Source organism: Leptopilina boulardi, unplaced genomic scaffold (assembly GCF_019393585.1).
Source record: "Leptopilina boulardi isolate dan_hultmark-lab unplaced genomic scaffold, ZJU_Lbou_2.1 LbouV2_237, whole genome shotgun sequence".
NCBI classification, from domain to species: domain Eukaryota; kingdom Metazoa; phylum Arthropoda; class Insecta; order Hymenoptera; family Figitidae; genus Leptopilina; species Leptopilina boulardi.
This window is the reverse complement of record NW_026137793.1, coordinates 53,871-75,868: the sequence shown is the minus strand read 5'-3', so window position 1 is coordinate 75,868 and position 21,998 is coordinate 53,871. Positions and strand designations below refer to the sequence as shown.

Sequence of the window (21,998 nt, the reverse complement as noted above, 5' to 3'; positions counted from 1 at the left end):
GGTAAATTTCACGTGGAATCGTCCATATATATATATACGCTTCGATAGGATGAAAATATTGCGGATTGTTTATAACGTTGTTTACCGACTGCAATTAAAAAGGTACATTATCCAATGTTCCATTTGGCAAGCATGCGCGTTCCATACATAAAATGTTCGAGCCTTATTTTTATCACATTCGCGCACGTGGATGCGCGTATATTATAGAATACGTTCTATTACACAATTGGAAGTGCCATTCTTTTAACTTTTTTTTTTTTCATTTTTATTTTTCCCCAACGTGTTACGATCGTTGTTTCTCGCGCGCGTCTATTAAACCATAGCCTTAATTACTTTCGCGCGATTAAGACGGGAAAAAAAAATCGTATCAAGGTCGCGACCGTTTTCACTCTCGGAAATTGTTTCCCAATCCCTGGTAATGATTGTGTGAAAGGGGCTTTTCAACTGTCAAATTAATGTATATACATTTTTTTTTTCTGGAAAAAATTATTTGGATTTTCTTCTTTAATACAAAATATATTGTTTTTTTTAAAGAAAAAATACAAATTATAATTAATTAATAATAATAAAAAATTAATTAATTATGTTAATTACAACTGAAATATAAAGTTAAATAATCTACACCCAAAGAAAAGTTTTATTTGAACCAAATATAATATATTTGTGTTAAATAAACGTATATATTTGTCTCACAGCTTAATAAATATTTGATTTAAATAAATTTTTATTTGATTCTCGATTTGATTTAAATAAAAAAATTTTATTTATACGCCAAATAAATGGACTAGTAGGCTGTGAGACAAATATACGTTTATTTAAGTCAAATATATTATATTTTCTTCAAATAAAACATTTCTCTGGGTGTAGGAATGAATATTTTTGCCAAATATATGGTCATTTAGCTCTGAAAAAAATACGTTTTTATTTAATTCAAATATGTTATATATATTGTTTATGTAAAAAATTTCTTTAGATTATTTATGGATACATTATTTTAATTGCTAAAAGAGTTAAATCAAAATCCAAAATTTTTGTCTGTTTCCACAAAAAAAAAAAAAAAAAAATCCTTTATAATATTGTATTTCAACTGCATTCGTTAAGGTTTGGACAAAAATCAAAGAAAGTAAATTTAAAAAAAGATCCGTAGTCGACCTTGAACAGAAAGTTTTATTGCGGAAAAGAGGGCGCAAAAAATTGAAATTTTTTTAACGTCGTTTTTTATGTATACCTGAAAATCGAACCGGATTCCTTTACTCAAATGTTTTCACAACTGTTTTACGATAAGTGGAGCGTAAAATTATGTTTGAAAGTCAAACATTCTGTAATCTAAACATCTGAAATGAATTTGCATAATGACAAATGACAATTTTTTTTTTTAACAATGTTGTATGTTAAATTAAAATTTTTTTCATCAGATATATTATATTAACTTTATTTTAAGAATTATTATTTATTAAATTATAATATTAAATATAAGTAAATAAATATTGGGATATTCATTTTTCTAATATTCTCATATTTTTACCGAAAAAGAAAAATAAAAAAAGAAATTTATTTTGTAAAATAAAAAAAAGTTAACACTTTTTTCGTGATTAAAAGCAAAAAGAAATACCGACATATTTAGACAATTTTCTGATCTGAAAATTCAATGGAAAAGTTCCTCGCGAGTAGTAAATTTTTTTTTAAGATATTTTTGTGAGAAAAAAAATCGGGTGCAGAAAAAATAGACAAACCTCATCATAAGCATATTCAATAATATTATTCTGTGAGTTTTTTTTTTTTTTTTTTTTTTTTTTCTTCTTTTTTTACAACCTTATACCAATAATTACAACAACAGCTCGAAGCGTGCCATAAAAATGTGACCTGAGAGGGCTTCATCGTTTACTCAAAGCTCATCTGATTTGCACCTTTTACGTTTATATTGCTCGTCCAATTCTTCGTGTGTCATAAAACGACTGGAGGTAATTCAACGAAAAAAAAATGTTCCTTTTTCGGATCTTTTTTTTTTCTTTGATGCCTCAATTGTCCTCGTTTGGAATGTTAAAAATCGCGTCGAACTTGTGAGTGAGAAAAAAAAACTGTCATAAACTCTAATCCTCAGTAATTGTTGGACTTGTATGTGAATATAGAAAAATGTTGTTGAAAAAAATGAAAATCTTTACCGACACGCTTTAGCCGATAGAGTGGTGCGATGTATTTTTTTTTCTTTTTTTTTTTTTTTGCTATGCCAAGGTTTTGAAGTCACCATCGACAGAGAGAGAGAGAGAGAAATCGTATTTTTTCTCGTGTTAAAAAAAAATCGTCGTGCCTTCAAATCGCAACAATCTGAAACTAAAATATTGCCTCGGCTCGACGAACGCGGTGCAATAGTCGCCTCGGGTGCAGAGAGACTTCAATTGACCAATAAATGAACGGAGCGGACACCTTCTCAAGAATTGCAATATATATATACAGTTTCACGCTCCCTTCAAATAGCAGTGACAGCGATTCTAATTTTAAAAAGAAAAAAAAACGTGTTTTCAAACTTTTCCAACGAGGACAAATTAAGTGACAATTTACCTTTTCAAATACAACTCCGCAGGGGGTAAAACTATTTATTGATGTAAATAAAGGGGAAAAAAAATTCCACACAATAAGGAGTTAAAATAAAAAATTGGAAATTTAAAACTACAATGCGACACTAGTGATCATAAAATGAACTAAAATAATATAATTATTCACTTTATTATTTAATTTAATTTCAAAACAAAATATTAATTCGATATTAATTATTATTTGCTCGAATTTTCATTAAACATAATAGGCATTTTAAAAAATTTTTATTGTGTAGAATTTCATTGTATAGAATTTTCTTTCAGATGAATTTTCATTTGTTTGAAATTGCAAATGGCTGAACTAACAATCGAAAGAAAGATTTAGGCGCGATTTTTAAAATCAACTAATCACAATTTTATGGATAATTTTTGATTGATTGATTTTAAAAATCGCGCCTAAATCTTTCTGTCAATTATATTTGTTCGGTCATTTGCAATTTTGGACAAATGAAAATTCTATCAATTAGAAATTCTGTTAAATGATTTTTCGGTTAAATACAAATTTTGTAGTATGCGAAAAATCGGTTATATAGAAATTATATCAAATAATAATTCGAACAAATGAAAATTCATCTGAAAGAAAATTCTATGTTGTGGCAAATTTATCATTTCTCTGGTTGTAGATCTTTGTTTGCGTTAAAAGACATTTTTCAATTTTGAGGTTATGTTAGTACCTTCATTTTTCTTAATTCAAAGTTGCAATTAGGTTACTTTTATAAGTACATGGAGAAAAATAGAAAACAAAAAAGTAAATTTTATTATACTTCCAAACTTTCTAAATCTGAATTAATAAAAATGTTTACTAATTTGAATTAGTGACTCACTTTTTGCTTCTGAATTAGTAAAATTTTACTATAATTATTAGTAACTTTTACTAACAATTAGTAAAATTTAACTAATTCTAAAGCAAAAAGTGAGTCACTAATTTCAATTAGTAAACATTTTTACTAATTCAGATTTAGAGAGAAGTAAATATAAAGTATAGTAAATGGATAAACGAAGAGGGATAAATTCGCGCCTGCGCAGAAGACACTCTAAATCTGAATTAGTAGTTTTCTACTAATGAAAGAGTGCGGATTCGTTTACCAATTGAATTAGTAACAGTTTTGACTCTTTTTTAGTAGAAAACTACTAATTTATGGAGTAAATCATATTTTTTACTATTTTAAATTAGTATGCCGATTTACTCCATTAATTAGTAGTTTTTCACTAGCAATTAGTAGTTGTCTACTAAAAAAGAGTCAAAACTGTTACTAATTCAATTGGTATAAAAATCGGCACTCTTTCATTAGTAGAAAACTACTAATTCAGATTTAGAGAGCAAGAAAAAGATGATCATCCAATCATCAATCGCATATTTTTTTTTTAATATTCTGCGCAGGCGCAAATTTAACCTACTAATTTCTCCAGCTTAGTTTATCCATTTGCAATGAAAACAGTCTCATATTATTGCAAAGTCAATGCAAGTTATTGTAAATGTCTCCTAATATGGATTTAAAAGGTATATATGACGCGCGTGAAACAATAATTGATCAAGAACTTTGATTGAGCGTGAGTCTTTTGCATATAAATATATATATGAATATCGCGAAACGATGATCGCGTATTATCGAGAAATGATTGCGTTGAAATAATGTTACAGCACACCGCACCGGTAGTGTATTATATTGCTACGATTCTCACGGCTTTGCGAGCATTGATCGCGCAACCTGCGCTCATTGGTCTCTTTGCCTCTTGGCGATATGGAGAGCGATCTTGATGATCGAACGAAAAAAGAATCTTTCTCGCGCAATATAATGATCGCCGCATGCGAAAGAGCAACCCTTCTTTCCCGAGCTATAAACACGATTCGACGTGAAACGTCGTCAGGACATGTACTTAGCGAAGGCAAATTGAAAAATCAACCGACATATGTGGCTTTAAGTAATTTCAAGCGCAAAAGTTATAATGCTCTATACATATATATATATATATATATATATATATATATATAGAATGAACGATCGCCATCAGATGTTGATAGAGATCGAGCGAGACGTAGGTGTTCTCTTCCACCTCTCTCATTATATGGTCTCAAGTAACCGTTAACGAGGTGCTGAATAATATTGTTTTGTCAAGAGAGAACAAACAACCATTTCGTTAATGCCACAGTGAGATGAAGATAATCTTCAAAATGAAGTGCGACATCAAAATGAGGTGGAGTTTGCCAAGCAATTTTATAATACAAGTCTTTATATATATATATTTTTCGCTTCGATAACCATCTAATTCATGGTTCTTGCTACACGAAACGTACACACTTTTTTTTCAAAAATATTTTCAATAATTAAGTTTCTTTTTTCTCCCATTATTATTAATAATTTAGCAATAAAATTCTAATTAATGGCAACATTTTTTTGAACCCATAAATTATGCACGAAAAGACTTTGATTACCATTTTTCATTAAACTAACCAGAATTTTTTAATGAATTTTTCCCTTCGTAGTATGATTTTAAGCCCAAATTGATTTTAAAATTCAGTCATTTTAAGAGGTATAAACGTAGTCATACTTTGTTTTTCTGTGTAAAATATTTGTTTGATAAAAAAAAACAACTGAAAGGGAAGAAAAAAAGGATGCTTCTTTTTATTTTTAAAAATAAAAATTTCAATTTTGTCCATTTGTCTGACTTTAGAGCGTATTATTATTATTCGCCTGAATGGAATGCCGGATACACACCTGTGATCAGTCCAGGTTGCGGAACACCAGGGGCTTTTGAAGGGATATATATTCAATGGACTATAACGTCTCCTCACTAGATCGTCAGCTTGAGACTTATAACCCATTGATCTATCTTGCGAGATCAGATTGATATCTTGATTTCTTTCTCCTTGGAGTATATACATACTAATCCTCTTTTAACCGTGCCTCATTCTCGTTCCCTTTAACACGAAACAAATTGTCAGCCGCACAGAGAGATAGAAATTAAATTGACTTACACACCCAAAGATTGCACCATCCTAATATTGCACTAACGCCATCGAGTCAACATTGTTCGTTTCAACTATATATATATATATATATATATATATATATATATATATATAATGTTAAAGTTGGAAAAAAAATCTCACCACTGCCACCAAAGTGCAAAAAATAAGCCTAATGATTATAATTAATTATAATAAACTCATTTTTTTCACTTTGGTGGCAGCGGTGTGATTTATTTTTTACAATTTCAACTTTCAATCGACGCGTTTTCTTTTTTAATGAATTGATGTCAGGTCAATAATAATAATAATAAGCAAAAGAAGAAATGGTATTGAGAAAGAAAATGAAGATTTAAAAAACACTTGAGATCTATGGAGTATATATATATATATGACTATTTACTTATTTATTATATTTCATCTATAGAAGTACACCATCCGGTTCTTGCGGCAGCAAATAAGAAGAGCTAACGACTCTAGGGTGTAGGTCAGGAGAGAAACAGAGACACCGTTGATCAAACAAATCGATGTCTCTTCCATTAGCTAAAATTTACATTCCCACTTAGCAATCGAACGTCATGTATGAAAGTCGCGATTGTTCTTTTTTTTCAACTGAATTTTAAATATAGGTCGCTAATGCACCATATACCCTAAATTACTGAAATGCAGTAAATTTACATATACACAAATTTAAAAATATCAAATTGATACAAATTTTTATATCAATTTGATATTTTTGGTATCAATTTGATACTTTTAAATTAGTGTGTAATTACCAATTTTTTTAATTTGAATAAAATGTATAGAAAAAACAATTTTTTCATTTGGTATATATTATAATATTTATGTGACGCTTCACGAGAAAAGGGACCTTACGTCAAAAAAATTGTAGGTTATGTTTAGTGACGAAAGGTCCCTTCTCTCGTGGAGTGTCACATTATTATAGAATATTTTTATTATTATTTAATTAAAATTCTTCTTGTGTGTGATTATTAATTAAAAGAAAAAAAAATAAATACGTCACATTATCAATTGAGTATATTTAATTAATGATTTTGTTAAAGTGTTTATCTCCTCCCACTTTGATTTCCATGGTCCCCCACTATATAAATGAACATTAACGATCACTTGACTTTAATTGAGGGTTAAATCAATATTTTTCAATCGTCAATAAAGTGACAAAAGTGAAAATAAAAATTATCAATTAAAAACAAAAATCTTAATTAATTATAACTATTTTTCTTAAATTATAATAAAAGAGGAAGTAGAGCAGAAAAAAGATTGTCGTCACCTTTGACTCTCTTATTCTAGAAAAAGAATGTTTATAAAATAGTAAAGAAGAGGAATACGTAAATGAAGGAACAATTTATAAAGAAAAAAAAAAAAAAAAAAAAAAAACTTGAGAAGTTTTTCCGCTTGTTGAACGTAACACGCACCACTTCGCTACGATTCAATGATTTGCGCGCCAAATGAATTGCGCAATATACACTTCAAAACCTCTCTTATTTCCATTTGCAATCGAACGATCATGGCAAATACGCGATAACGATTACATTATGTGGATTTGTCAGGTCGTTATGAAAATATCAGATAATTACATAATTTTAGACAATTGGAGGGAAATTTTTTTTTTTTCCTCACCACGTGATGCAAAAATAAGAATTACATTTACGAAGTTCCGGAATTTTTCGTGCGGTCTGCTTTATTTCATGTAATATCTTGAAATGCATCCGTAATTTTTTTTTTTTTGTAACTAAAAAAAGCGAAAAACAATAACCGTTACTATTTCTAAATTGAGAATTTTTTTTTTTTTATTTGGTCAGACTTTTAATGTTTTTATAATGTTTATTGGGGACGCATAATTATGTTCTAAAAATAATAATTAGTTAGAATATTCATTTTATGGAATTTCATTTGTCATAATTATTTTTGAGCCGAATTTTTATTTGTTTGAATTAGTATTTTGCAGAATTTTCATCAAAACGATTTTCTATATTACAGAATTTTTATTTGTTCGATTTATTATTTGATATTATTTCAATATAATCGATTTTTCATACTACAGAATTTTTACTCAACCGAAAAATCATTTAACAGAATTTCTAATTGATAGAATTTTCATTTGTACGAGATTGCAAATGGCCTAATAAACAATCGAGAGAAAGATTTCGGCGCGATTTTTGAAATTAACCAATCACAATTTTATGGATAATTTTTTATTGGTTGATTTTAAAAATCGCGCCGAAATTTTTCTGTCGATTATATTTGTTCGGCCAAATGAAAATTCGAACAAATAAAAATTCTGTGAAGTGAATTTTCGGTTATATAAAAATTCTTTAATAGAAAAAATCGGTTTGATGAATATTTTGCAAAATACTAATTCGAACAAAAAAATATTCGGCTCAAAAATAATTATGACAAATGAAATTCAATATAAAATGAAAATTCTAACTAATGATTTTTAGGACATAATCATGCGACCCGTTTATTGTAACATATTTTAAAAATTTGTGCAATTGAAAATAATAATTTTGCCAAATGTATTCAAATTCGAAATTATTTAATTCTTACTTATTAATATTTATAAAAAAAAAACTGATTACAGTACTACAAACAATTATGAAATTATTCTAATTATCTAATAATTTTTTCATTTATTTACATAATAATAGAATAATAATGATGATAAATTATAGTTTTAAAATTTCCATAGACACATTCATTGAATTTGTTAATTATAATTATTAAATAATAAACCATGACTTGATCAATATAATAATAATAATACATAATAACAATAATAATTGTAACACGTCAATTTTAATTTTCAGATGAATCAGCAATGTAAAGTGTGCGGGGAACCTGCAGCAGGTTTCCACTTTGGTGCATTCACCTGCGAGGGCTGTAAGGTAATAAACTTTCTGGAGTAGATATATATATATATAGGTATAAGAGATTCACTTCCTGAAAATTGAAATATTGCAATTATGTAAACAGAAAATGAAGTACACGAACAATCATAATCTTGATATAGGAAAAAAAATACTTTTTTTTTCAAATTTGCATATAAAGGAATTTTGAAACATAATTTTAAATAAACATTGATAAAATTCTTCCATATAATTGTGTCGAAAAATGTTTCATTCTCACTTTTTTTTTGCTCGAGTTCATTTTTATATATAAATTTTTAATCAATTTTTATCTCTATAATAATAATTGTTAGGTATGTGTTAATTAACTGATTATTTTTGAATCATGCGTGTATAAAAAATGAGGTATATTTTAATTAATGATGAAAAATCGCATTTTTTAAATCGCACTCAATGAGGGATAATTGAATTATTTTCTTTAAAGGGAATAATTAATTAAATTGCTTTGCCTTTTTTTTATATTATCAATCTAATATTGGTAATATTTCGCAAAATGTTCAATCGCTTTCTCGACCCGGTGTGTATGGAGGCGAGGTTAAACGTTTGGCTAGGCATGCGTGTCAGGGGGCCTAAAGTGTCCGTGTAAAATGAGCAACGGTCTTTGCTGCAGTCCACAGTCCGTGACTCTCCTAAGTTTTTAGCTTTAGGTCAAAAACTTTTTTTTTTTTTCTATTCACTTCATCCAAGATATACGAATCGTTAAAACAAAAATTATCATTTCACGCAACTTTTTATTTAAAAGAAATTTTAAGTGTTTGGAATTTTTAAATTCTAGATATTCCAATTCACCGAATATTAATTTATTAAAAATTTTTTATTTGTACGAATTGTTATTTGATAGAATTTTTAAAACGTCAAATTTTCATTTATCCAAAATTGTAAATTGCCAAACAAAGGGTTGCATGATTATCATATAAAAATCATTGGTTAAAATTTTGATTTGGAAGAATTTTATTTGATATAATTATTTTTTAGACGAATTTTTATTGTAAAGAATTCTTAAAAGGACGAATTTTTATTTGTCCGAAATTGCAAATGGTCGAACAAACAATGAACAGAAAGATTTTGGTGCGTTTTTTTAAAACTGGCCAATCACGATTTTCTTGACAATTTCTGATTGGTCAATTTTTAAATAACGCGCCGTTATATCTTTATGTTGATTGTTTGTTCGGCCATTTGAAATTTCGGACAAATAAAAATTCAGCGTTTTAAGAATTCTAAACAATAAAAATTCATTTAAAGAGAAATAATGTGACAAAAATTCTAATTCGATAAATGAAAATTTGTCTAAAAAATAATTATATCTAATAAAATTCTTTAAACTAAAAATTCTAATTATTTTCTGTATTTGATTTCTAAATTTTATTTTCTCAAATTTTTAATGAACAATATTTCTATTTGGTTTTATACGCAATTGAGAGATGTGTGTATGTATATATATTGGTTATTATGAGATGGTCATGGAGAGAAACCGATAGTGATGCGGTTATGGTGCTTTGGCGTCGGTGACGGTATATGGTGCGTTGTAGGAGGGGACGGTGACATGCTACGATGGGCCTGAAAACGAAAATAACGAAACGAAACAATGTCGACCTGACGTAATCGGTAACTAGGGCGGAAACAATTGCGGCGGACAAGTGCGAATCGCCGGAAGGGGCCCCACTTTTGAGCCATATTCTTATAACTATATATACATACATATATAGTGAAAATCGAGTGCTGCGAGAGAGCCATATGGACGATGAGGATCGCGTTCGGAGTCAAGCTCGTTCATGGACGCATAGTGCGCGTTACACAATGGAAATTATGTAGAGCGCGTTGTGCTTAAGACTTAATGATGATTCACTTGAAACCCTCTATACTTTAAAGGCAGTCTTCACTTTTCAAAATCTGACATAATCAACCCAACTGTAATTATCTGTCCGAGTGGTTATACACTTATTGTCTTCCTCTCGAAAACATTATTGCTTCACTATATACTCATGCGCTTAAAAAATTGATTATTAATAAGAAAAAAAAAGTTTAAAAAAATATTTATTATACAAAATATGAATATATCTGCACGGGGACGCATGATTATCCCATAAAAATCATTAGCTAGAATTTTAATTTGAAAGAATTTTAATACCTAGATATATGTAATTATTTTTTAGACGAATTTTCATTTTTCGAATTAGAATTTAAGACAATTTTTCTTTAAACGAATTTTTATTGTACAAAATTCTTAAAACACGCCGAATTTTTATTTGTCCGAAATTGAAAATAGCCGAACAAACGATCAATAGAAAGATATCGGCGCGTTTTTTAAAAATTGATCAATCAGAAATTGTCAAGAAAATCGTTATTTTAAAAAACGCTCCGAAATCTTTCTATTCATCGTTTGTTTGGCCATTTTTAATTTCGGACAAATAAAAATTCGGCGTTTTAAGAATTCTTTACAATAAAAATTCGTTTAAAGAGAACTAATGAATTTGTGGGGCAATCATGTGCCTCATATATCTGAAATTCTTTTATAATTACATATACTGAAAAAAATTAATTAGAATTCTCTAAGAATAAAATGTTAAACATTTTTTTGGTTAGTACTATTAGAAAATTTGGTTACAAAAATTCTGGAACCAAATTCTTGTTAAACCAGAAATTTTCTAATAATAAATTGGTTATTTATTCATATACTATGTATTCTAGTTGATGTTACCAGAAATTAACAAAAACTGTTTAATTTTAATAATTTTTTTTTCTTGTTAAAACAACTAGATCTTTTTTTTAACCAGATGAATCTAGTAACTTTGACTAAAACTTTTTTTTCAATATATATGGCATAATTTAGTGAAATTTCTATTGTTATAAGAAAGTTCCATTAGGGCGAAAAAAAAAATTCTTTCATCATCATATTTTCATATAAGAAGAGTATCACACACAAACCCTTTTTACTTTCACTCTAATTTTGTATTCTTCATATGTAAATTGTCTATATAAGGAAAATAGTGGCCTTGACTCAATTTTGAATTGGTAGAGTGGCGCGTGTGTGGGTATACAATCCTAAATAACGACGTCCTCTTTGTATATATATACATATATATATGCTTGGCACTACTTTTGAAATGAAAACGGAAATGGCTCTAGGTCGTAGGGAAAATGTAGAAAACCGTAATCACCTCTCATATCAAGATCATATACAGATTCTGGTATACTTCAATTACAAATCACAATAATGGTTTTGCAGGTACACAGTTGATGACTATCATTTTCCGGTAGGAATTGCGTCAAAACGTTACAGTAAAACAAACGGAAATTTAACAACATGTAATACGTATATATATACGTGAAGAAAGTGAAAAAAGTTTTTACTTGATCTTCAATTTTCCCTTTTTTAATTATAGAGAAAAAGAAATTTAAACAATTTTCAAATTTTAGCGCCATTACCCACAATTTCTATTAAACGTAATTTTTATTTGTCCTAATTATTATGTGACCAAACATTCATTTATCTTAATTGTCATAAACTTTGTGTGACCTAATTTTTTATGGCCTAAATTTTATTTGAACTAATTTTAATTTGGCCTAATCTTTATTCATACCAATTCTTTTTTGTTCTAATCATTATTTAAACTAATTCTCATTGAATATATAATTGACATTTGACATATAATTCTTATTTGTGCTCATATGTTTAGTTGGTATAAATACTTTTTGTTCTAAATATCATTTGGCCTAAAAGTATTTATACCAACTAAACATTAGAACAAATAAGAATTATGTCTAATCACAATTAGAACAAATGAATATCACAGTAAAAACCTATGGGCTCATTTTTGCTGCGGTTCAAAATGAGCTAATGCTAAAAGACATATAGAACATGGCGCCAAATAAGAATTGTGTTACATAAAAACTGGACCAAAGATAAGGTCGTTTTCACCATGTGGATAAATTTAATCCTCCGAAAGGTTAAAGGCAGTAGATATATTTTGCGTCTGCGCAGAATGTTTGCATACAGTTTCTGCGCAGGCGCGCAGAATATATCTACTGCCTTTAACCTCTCGGAATATTAAATTTATCCACATGGTGAAAACGGCCTCTAAGTTTAACAAAAAATAGTTTCAATATAAAGATTATACTAAATAAGAATTATTCCATATGATAATTAGGTCAAGTAAGAATTAAATCAAATGTTGATTAGGTTAAATGAGAATTAGATCAAATGGTAGTGAGACTATATAAAAATTATGACAAATATAGTTTAGGTCAAAAATTTTTGTTACGAACCAAATATATTTTTTTTTTCTTACCTGTTTAACTTCGCAACCTTTTTTTTTATTCTAATAAAAAGGAAAAAAGAGTAACTTATAAGAAAAGGGGAAGAAATATATATATTGAAACTATCATTGACTGCAAAGCTAAATATCGATACAAAAAAAAATGTTTTTAGCAACAGAAGTTCTAACAAATAATCGGTAATTGTATACAAATATATAAAGCATTGCGTGACCGCGACTCATGCAAGGAATTTCGGCAATTTGAAGAAGAGGTGGGTTTGTCCACTTTCGCTTTTTTTCCACTCGTTTGATGTTAATATTATATTAATAGTTTCTGGTTCGTTTGTCCTGGAAACGAGCTCTTCCTGTGACCTATTGCTCTCATTGAGCGCACCACCGAGACAAAATATACATGCGACAAAACTATACACAAGTATATATTGCCAACTTGTAATCAACTTATCTCCCTCTTCTTATTTTTTTTTGTTGCTTTTCTCAATCCTTCCACATGTTTAGGACGAGACGCCCATTATTGAGAAAGATATTTCTATAAGTGTGTCCGGAGTTTTATATATACATATATATATTGTATATATATAATTGTAACTCTTTAAAACACAAGTGCTCAGGAATTAGAAAGAAACAAGCGTATCTAATGTTCTTATAAGCTTGAAATAATTGCTTAGACAGCACTCACTGTGTATTATATTCACACAATTTTGTAATTCCGCCTAATTTGCTATTAGAAAGCTAAATTCTATCTTTATGGAGAGATAAGATTTAATAAGATAAGAGATCTTGGGATTAATGTTACCTGATTATTTAGATGTTAAGTGGCATAAAATTTCTACTGAGTAACGTGTAATTTGCTTTGATTAAAAAAAAAAAAATTTAATGTGTTAAATATGTACTTAAATGTATTATATTCACTTAATCGAACTTTTCCTCGTTGTTTCTCTTTCATTTCTTTGCATTATTTATTATCATGAAAATAGAAATTCATTTTAATATAATTGATTTAAAAAAATTTTTAATCAATTTATTTTTCAAATAAAAAATATGTGTTTCTTTTAAGCATGTGATTTGTTAGGGACACAATGTTAATTTTATCGGGAACTTTATTCTTAAAATATTAAATGGAACCTCAAATTTTTCAAACTATTTTAATTTTTGCAGAGTCCTTCCTCAAATTTCAGATTTCACTACAAAATCTCAGGTCAATTTAATATTTAAAAAAAAAAAAATTCGTGTTATGAAATATGTTTCCACGATTGAATCGAGTGCGGTATTTTCGACGACATTCGGAGTTTTTTTTTTTTTTTTTTTTTTGTTTAGAGAACGAGAAAGATTTATATATATATGAAATTCCAGATGGACATTGTTTGGTAAGACATATACATTAAACCGTGAACATCATAAGGCAATTGTAATTCTTGGTGTCGGTCTATGGACACGGGTGCACGCGACTGCAACAGAAAACGATGACACAATTGAGAAAATGTTACCATTACGCTTGCCTGTTGGTGGTGGAATTGCGCAAATTGTCGCTTCGTGACTTCATCAGTAAATTGTCATCGTCCACTCGTTTTTGTGTCAGTTATTTGAAAAAAAATTCATTTTTGTTTTCCATCAATTTTTATAATTGTTTTTTATCGATGACAATTTAGCTTCAATTAGAATTGTTTCAATTTTATTTAAAGCTATATAAATTGTTTATCAATCATTTATACAGGTCGACAAAATTTTAGTCTATTTCAGAACGAAGAATTAGACTATATACTTTTCCGCAGCTTTTTGATGTGCTAAATCCGAATCTGATCTCCGAATTAACCGAGAACATCAGATTTTAGGGATATTCTATAACCTAAATATGTACAATTGAAAGATTCGCCAAATTCAAATGACGGTTAGAATATCTCGAAAACCTGACTTGCTGGGTCAATTCTGAAGTCAGATTCGGATTCAAAATGCATTGGAAAAAGTATATTCTGCTTCTTGGTTCTGAAGTAGGTCAAAATTTTGTTGATCTGTTTTATTTTTAATGATGTTGATGGATTATTCAAATGATAGTAGTTTCAATTAATGATAGCTTCAACAAAAATTGTTAATCATAATTATGACAATAAATCAGTGGAAAATAAAAATTGCTAAACATATAAGCAATGGTTCAGAAAAAGTGAATTCTTCAAAATATAAAAATTTAGTAGAAATGGAGAATAAAAAAAATAACCGCATATAAGCCTTAAAAAAAAGATGGTATCGCGAAAGCTAAAAGTAAATAATGAATAAAAGTTTTATTTATTACAAGGTGATTTATTATGCGATGCATACTTTGTCTAAGAAAAGCATAAGATGGAACACCAACGCTTGAAACAATGATGTCGGAATCGTGTTTGTTGCACCATTTGGGCAATTAACTTGAGTACAACGATATTATATAGAAGGCCGCACGCGTCTAAATCTAGTATAGAGAAATTTATATTATATACACTTTGTGGATCCCTTCGCTCTCAATATGAATAGAAGACAATGAGAGCGCGTGGTTACGCTAATTTGTCCCACGAATATATATACACATTTATAATCTTAACCATCTGGTTATAAGAGAGCTATGTCACTAGAAATTATTTTGTTTTTTTTTCCCCTCTAAACCTACGCTCTCATTTCCTCCGCCTTAACACCATTTATAAAACAATTATATACGAGCGTGTGATCCATTACTCCTGGGCGCGAATAATCGACACATTTCATCAGTATTTCATAATAAATGTAATTCTCTTCTCTATTCTCTCAAGTTTCACCTGTTTACTTTGTCTAATTTGAGTCAATTACCAGCTTAAATTAAAGTTACATTATTATTCATCATCTCTTGTTTTAGATGTTTTTCTTTGTTTTTTTTTCAAAATAGTTAAGTAATTTAATTTATAATCCGTTGTATGTAATTTAAAAGAAATTAATTTTTGTTTTCAGTCCTTCTTTGGTCGCTCCTACAACAATTTGAACAGTATATCGGAATGCAAAAACGGAGGAGAATGTGTGATAAATAAAAAAAATCGAACGGCCTGCAAAGCATGTCGACTCAGAAAATGTCTCTTGGTTGGAATGTCAAAATCCGGTTCAAGATATGGTCGAAGATCAAATTGGTTCAAAATCCATTGTCTTCTTCAGGAACAACAACAGCAGCAGCAGCAACAGCATCATCATACAATTCAAAATCAACAGCAAAGGCCAAATCCAACAAGTCCAGTTGCAATTCATCATCATCATCATCATCATACACCACGAAAGGACGATGTTCTTCTCCTTGGACTTGATGACTATAAAAATTCCACATCTCCCAGTATTAGTTCACCGGAATCGCACAATAGTGATAGTTCAATTGAGGTTTCAGAAAGGAGAGCCGCCTATGGACATCATCAAAGTTTTAGACCACTTCATTCACATATTCATCATCCTTCGGATTTATCAACCCTGGGAAAAGAGATTATGGGTCTACCACTTGGTTTTCATCTCGGTGGTATGTCACTATTACCACCTGCTTTCCTTCCACCTCCAAGTTTATCAATGTTCTCACCATATCAACTCTATGCATCATCTCATGGTGCCACTCATCCTTTATTGAATCATTCGACTCTTCAACAATCACAAATTGGTAATACACGACATTCGTCAGACAATGAAAATTGCACCAATAATAATGATCGATTGACGCAAAATCACAATAATACAAGATCAAATACACCGGAGAGTGATGAACATGAGGAATTGTATTCGAAACGATTTTATCTTGATGGCATGGTGAAGAATGAGAGATCAACATTGTCCGAGAAAACACAATCGGAACTTGACTCACCACCTGGAAGTCCAGATCCAGATAATGTTCCACCACCACAAGACAATCCTATGGATCTTTCTATGAAGACGGTTGTGGTGGCATCAATGAAACATTCAAGAAGTAGTGAATATCTTGATGTAGATAATGATGATGATGATGATGATAATGATGATGATAATAATGTCAGTGACAGGGACAGTCCACCACTGAAGAGAAGACACGTGGCTATTGATCTTACAACACGTACTTAAACATTCTTTTGTACTAAAGGTACTAAAGGAGAGCTATGTAGAAAATCTCTCGAATCTGTGATTGAAGCTAATGAAGCTTAACAGTGGTTCTAAAGAATTTTATAAGAATTCTGATTTTCATAATGGTGTATTATGGATACTTTTATTCTTCGAAAATCAAATCCTTTTCTGATCGAATGAAAATATTTTGCCCCAATGGAACAAAACGACTATACACATGTTTCTTGTACTTGTAAAGATTAAAGATTCTCTGCAGGAATTTCGTCAAAAATTCTTTGTAAAAATTATGCAAATTCATTTTTGACAATATAATTAGGAAATAGATTAAATGAGGGCTTTTTAAAATAGATTTCACAAATATTTAACGGAGAAAATTGAATATTGATATATCTGAATGTTAAAGGTTAACATTTTATTTATCCTTTAATATCAGGACAATTATTAAAAAAAATTTTAATTTAAATATCTCTAATATTAATTATTATTCTCTATCCGGTAAGAAAATTAAAATTAAATTCTCTTTTTGTCCATAAATATACAAATCGAATTTCTAGAAGAAATTTAAATATTCTTTTCTATTCCCAACCGTGATGTATATTTTGTCTTATTTTTGTAAAAACTTATCAATTTTTACTTAAATATTAATTGAAATTATGTTTTAGTTGTTATAGAGAAGGAATTTTATTTTTCCAATATCTCGTTGGAGAATAAAAATATTAAAAAACTTTTATACTTCTTAGCAGGGTTTAATCTAAAAATAATTCCCCATGACAGAAGAAATGAAACCTAACCTCTAATTTTCAAAGTTTGTTGAAATGCATAACTTTTTTTATGCTACAGAAATTGATTTTAGCGAATATAAATTTTAATATTATAAAGTAAACTTAAGGTATATTTTTGAACTTTTATATTTCTTAACATTTACCTTAGAAAACTAAAAAATTAATTTATGCAGATACGTTGTTATAAAGAAACAGACTAAAATGGCGAAACAGACTCGTGACCGTTGCGCATCCGTTTTGAACATTGTATTTAATATTTTCAATAGTATATTTAAATTAAAAATTTTCTTTTAATATCCAGTTTTCTTCGTTAATTGTAAAACTATTTATTAAACATTAAATAGTTAAAATAGTTGATAATAACTGAAAACATCGATACAGGTTGTGAGAATTATTATGTAAAAGCAGTTTTTTCTTTTTTTTAATATTTTTTTTTTTTTTTAATTATCAATCTGTAGAATATGTTTAAAGTCTATCTGAAGTCATGTTCATTGATAAATATATATGTCAAGGGAGCAAGCACATGTTCTCAGTGTATTGTGTATTAAGGACTAAGCCGAAAACACGTGTCGAAGTGCGAAGCACATTATCTTACAAGTCTTCGATACCACTATACCAATGTAAACTCTACATCTTTGAGTCTCCTTATTCCACTTTAAACAAAAGCAAACTAAATTTCAAAATTTCCGTTTTTTTTTTAATTTAAAAAAAAAAGTTTCCAAAAATTGTATTTCGCCATTATTATTATTTGAAAATTTCTTTCATGATATTAAGAAAAAAATTTAAATAATCAAAATTTTTTTTAATTTATGAAAACAAAAATTTTAATTTATTTCTTCAAGTGAAAAATAGATTTTTTTTTTTGGTTTCGAAAAGAAAGTAAATTTAAGGTATATTTTTAAGAAAAAATTTTGTATACCTTTTTTTTTAGAAAGAGAGATGATATCAAAGAAGAGACAAGTGGTTTTAATCTTGTTATAAAAACAAGCGAATTTCTGTACGAGCATTTTATCCACAGATACAAGATCGTCATTCAGAACACAAGTTCCCTTTTAACGCGCGCCGGATCTCAAGGAGTAACCGATTTGTAAGACATGGTTCTTCCCTCATACCTTATTGTATGATGTTTCAGAATTTATTCTCCGAATGCCGTGCGAAAAACAAAAGAAATTAAAAAAGAAAAGAAAAAAAAAAAAAAAACAATAATTAACAAGTGCAGAATTATAATCTGGCTCGTGGAGAATATTTTTACAAAAATTATTTCGATTCAAGATTCAAAAAATATTCTTCACATAATTATATGGAAATTTTTTTATTCCATAAATAATTTATTTTCTTTCTTTGAAAAAAAAAAAAATTGTAAAAAAAAAATTGAAATTTTTCTCAACCTTTTGTAAATATTTGAGAAAATAAATTGTACATATAATTTTTTTTTTCTAAAAATTCCCTTTTTTAAATATAAGAAATATTTAAGTAAATCATCGAATTTTTCCACAGAAAGAATTTTTTTTTTTTAGGTATAATAAGTTACCAAATTGGTTTTGATGAATTTAAGTCAATGAAAGGCCAGTATTTTCACGTTACCTTTTTTGTAATTAAATATGTATAATTATTTAAATTGAATCTAAATTCGGACAAGTGTATTATTTTGTGTAAAAAGCATTTTTTTTTTGACTCTTACTGTGAGGAATCTCTGTCTTATAATAAAATGACGTTGTTAAAACAGGGTCAAATAATTGTATATATATATACCTATATGATTGATAAATTTTATGCGACTATAAGGGGACGGAGGCCAGTTTTTTTTTATAATATATAAAATATGTAAATAGAAAAATAAAACGTGCGTTAATGATATGGTCCGTTGCATTACAATGTGATTTGTTATACGCTCTGCTTGTAAATTAAATTCAATTTGTTTGGCAATATTTGTAAAATAATTTATGTATTTTCTTTAATTTTTTTTTCTACGAGAAAGCTAATGTGTACAAAAACAAAAACAAAAAAAAAACGACTGGAAATTTATATATTTTTATTTATATAAAAATAAGATATATTTCATATTTAATGAAAATTATGCGGTGCCAAAATTACAAACGTCAATCATTGTTATAAGAGAGGATCGAGATTTATAAAAATTATTCTAAGTTATTAGCAATGAAGACTTTCGAAAAATATATAAAAAGTTTTATTCAAATTTATTGTGTCTTATTAATTTAATATGAAAAAAAAAATGAAAATCCTTAAAGAAGTAAAGTAATTAAAATAGAAGTTATTTACTAAACTTCAACTGAAAAGTAAAAAAAAGTACGAAGAAAAATGGAAAAACAAATAAAGTAACTTTTACTATACTCTAAAAGTAAAACCGGAACTGTCCGCAGTTTCTGCGCATTTTTGGAAATTTTTACTCCAAAAATAATAAAATTTACTTCTAAATAGTAAAAATTATCACATTATCACTGAACAAAATCTTAAAAACTTCCAAAAAATGTAAAAACACATTTTTTTTTAAAAAAAATTTCTTATTGATTATTTATAACTTTTATCAATGTCTGTTTGGAGATAACCGGGATGATTCAAATATTTTTTAATTCTATTTTCTCTCTTAATTTGAATCAGTGAAATTTCACTGGTGAAATAGCTAGAAGTCGGTTACTGAATCATTTAGTGAAATTTTTCAATGAAAATCAGTCATATATCACTGATTTCCAGTGAAAATTTCACTAAATGAATCAGTAACCGACTTCTAGCTATTTCACCAGTGAAATTTCACTGATTCAAATTAAGAGAGTTACAAAAAGCCTTGAAATCATCCACACTTTTCACTGTAAGTGTTTTATGTTGTCAAATAATGGATCTAAAAAATATTATATTGCATTTTTTATTTGTTTAAACAATTTATTGTTATTATTTATTAACTTCTTTTGTTCTGCACCTAGAAAAATGCCGTTTTTTTTTAATTTTGCAATTTATCTAGCCAAATATAATAAACGATAGATTTGATGTAAAATTATTAATTCAACAATTGTTTAAACAAATTATTGTTGTTATTTACTAACTTTTTTTGTATTGAACCTAGAAAGATGAAGTTTTTTTTTTAAATTTTGCTATTATATTTTTCTTGTTAAGTTGCAAAATTAGGAAAAAATTGCAAACTTCCTTGAAAAATTATGGAAAAAGTTAATAAGTAGAAACAACTATTTGTTTGAACAATTGGTTATATAGTAAATTCATATAAAATTTTTATATTATTATATTGTGCTTTTTAAGTTGCAAAATTAGAAAAAAATTGCAACTTTCTGGGAATATTATAAAAAATGTTAATAAATAGCAACAATTATTTTTTTAAACAATTTATAATAATAGTTGTTGTAAATTTAATTATATTTTTTATTTATTTTTATTTATAACCTTTAAATTAATAACTTTGAAGAAAAGGTAACAAATTTATAAAATATTGCTATATTTAAAAAAGTTATAAATTATTAATAATAATTTGTTTAAACAAATAAAAAATCAACAAAACATTAATAAAATATATTATTTGGTAACATGTAACAATTTCAGAAACAAACTGGGTGATTTCAAGATTTTATTGCAATATATACAAAGAAGAAAACTTTTGACCCACCCTAGGTGGATTCTCGTCAACCGCGTATATAAAAAATCTCCAATCCGGCGAAGGTTAAATAATAATTAAATAAATTTCGTGCACCAATTTAACATTCAATTACTTAAACGCTAAAATGATTTTACCTGTGTTTTATTTAAGGAGGTTCAACCCATTAACATAACCTCAAACTAAAAAATTGTTTTTAACAACAAATAAAATTATAAATAAAATTAATTTTATCAAATTTTGAAAGATTCAGTTATACAAGTTTCAAAATAAATTATTTTGCGCAAAAATTTGTTGTTAATTATTTCACTTTTTATATTTTTTGTTTAAAGTTAGTGAACAATTATTATTGTAATTTTTATGCAATTCTTCACAGTAAAAACAAAGTCTTAAACCGTTTACACCTTAAATTCAGCCCATATATTTTGCATAAGTCTGTCCTTTTTTAATTGGTCTGACTCCGTTTACACCTTAAATTCAGCCTCAAAAATGGGCTGAAATCAAGATTTCTTTTTTAGTGTGTTACAAACAATAGCTCATTTTGCTCTTTGAAAGATTTTCGACCATTCTGTTTGTTGAATTTTATTAAAAATATTTTGTTCAAATGTTAATAAACAAATAAAATTTTTATTTTTTATATTTTTTAAACAAACCATTATTTAATAAAAACACAAAATTAGAATTGTATAGAGAATCTTTCAAAGAGCAAAATGAGCCATTGTTTTTAAAAAATTGGATAAAAATTATAATTGTTAACTAACTT

The 21,998-nt window shown here is 27.8% G+C and overlaps 1 protein-coding gene across 1 annotated transcript in view; it reads left to right on the top strand.

Moving 5' to 3' along the window:
• LOC127280307 (knirps-related protein-like) overlaps positions 1–19,813 on the top strand; it is a 28,886-nt gene extending 9,073 nt beyond the window's left edge. The window contains exons 2-3 of the mRNA XM_051303216.1: positions 8,394–8,471; positions 15,719–19,813. Of these exons, the coding sequence (XP_051159173.1) occupies positions 8,394–8,471; positions 15,719–16,834 (1,194 nt within the window). The 3' untranslated portion in view covers positions 16,835–19,813. The remainder of the gene's footprint in view (positions 1–8,393; positions 8,472–15,718) is intronic.
• Positions 19,814–21,998: the final 2,185 nt, after the last annotated feature.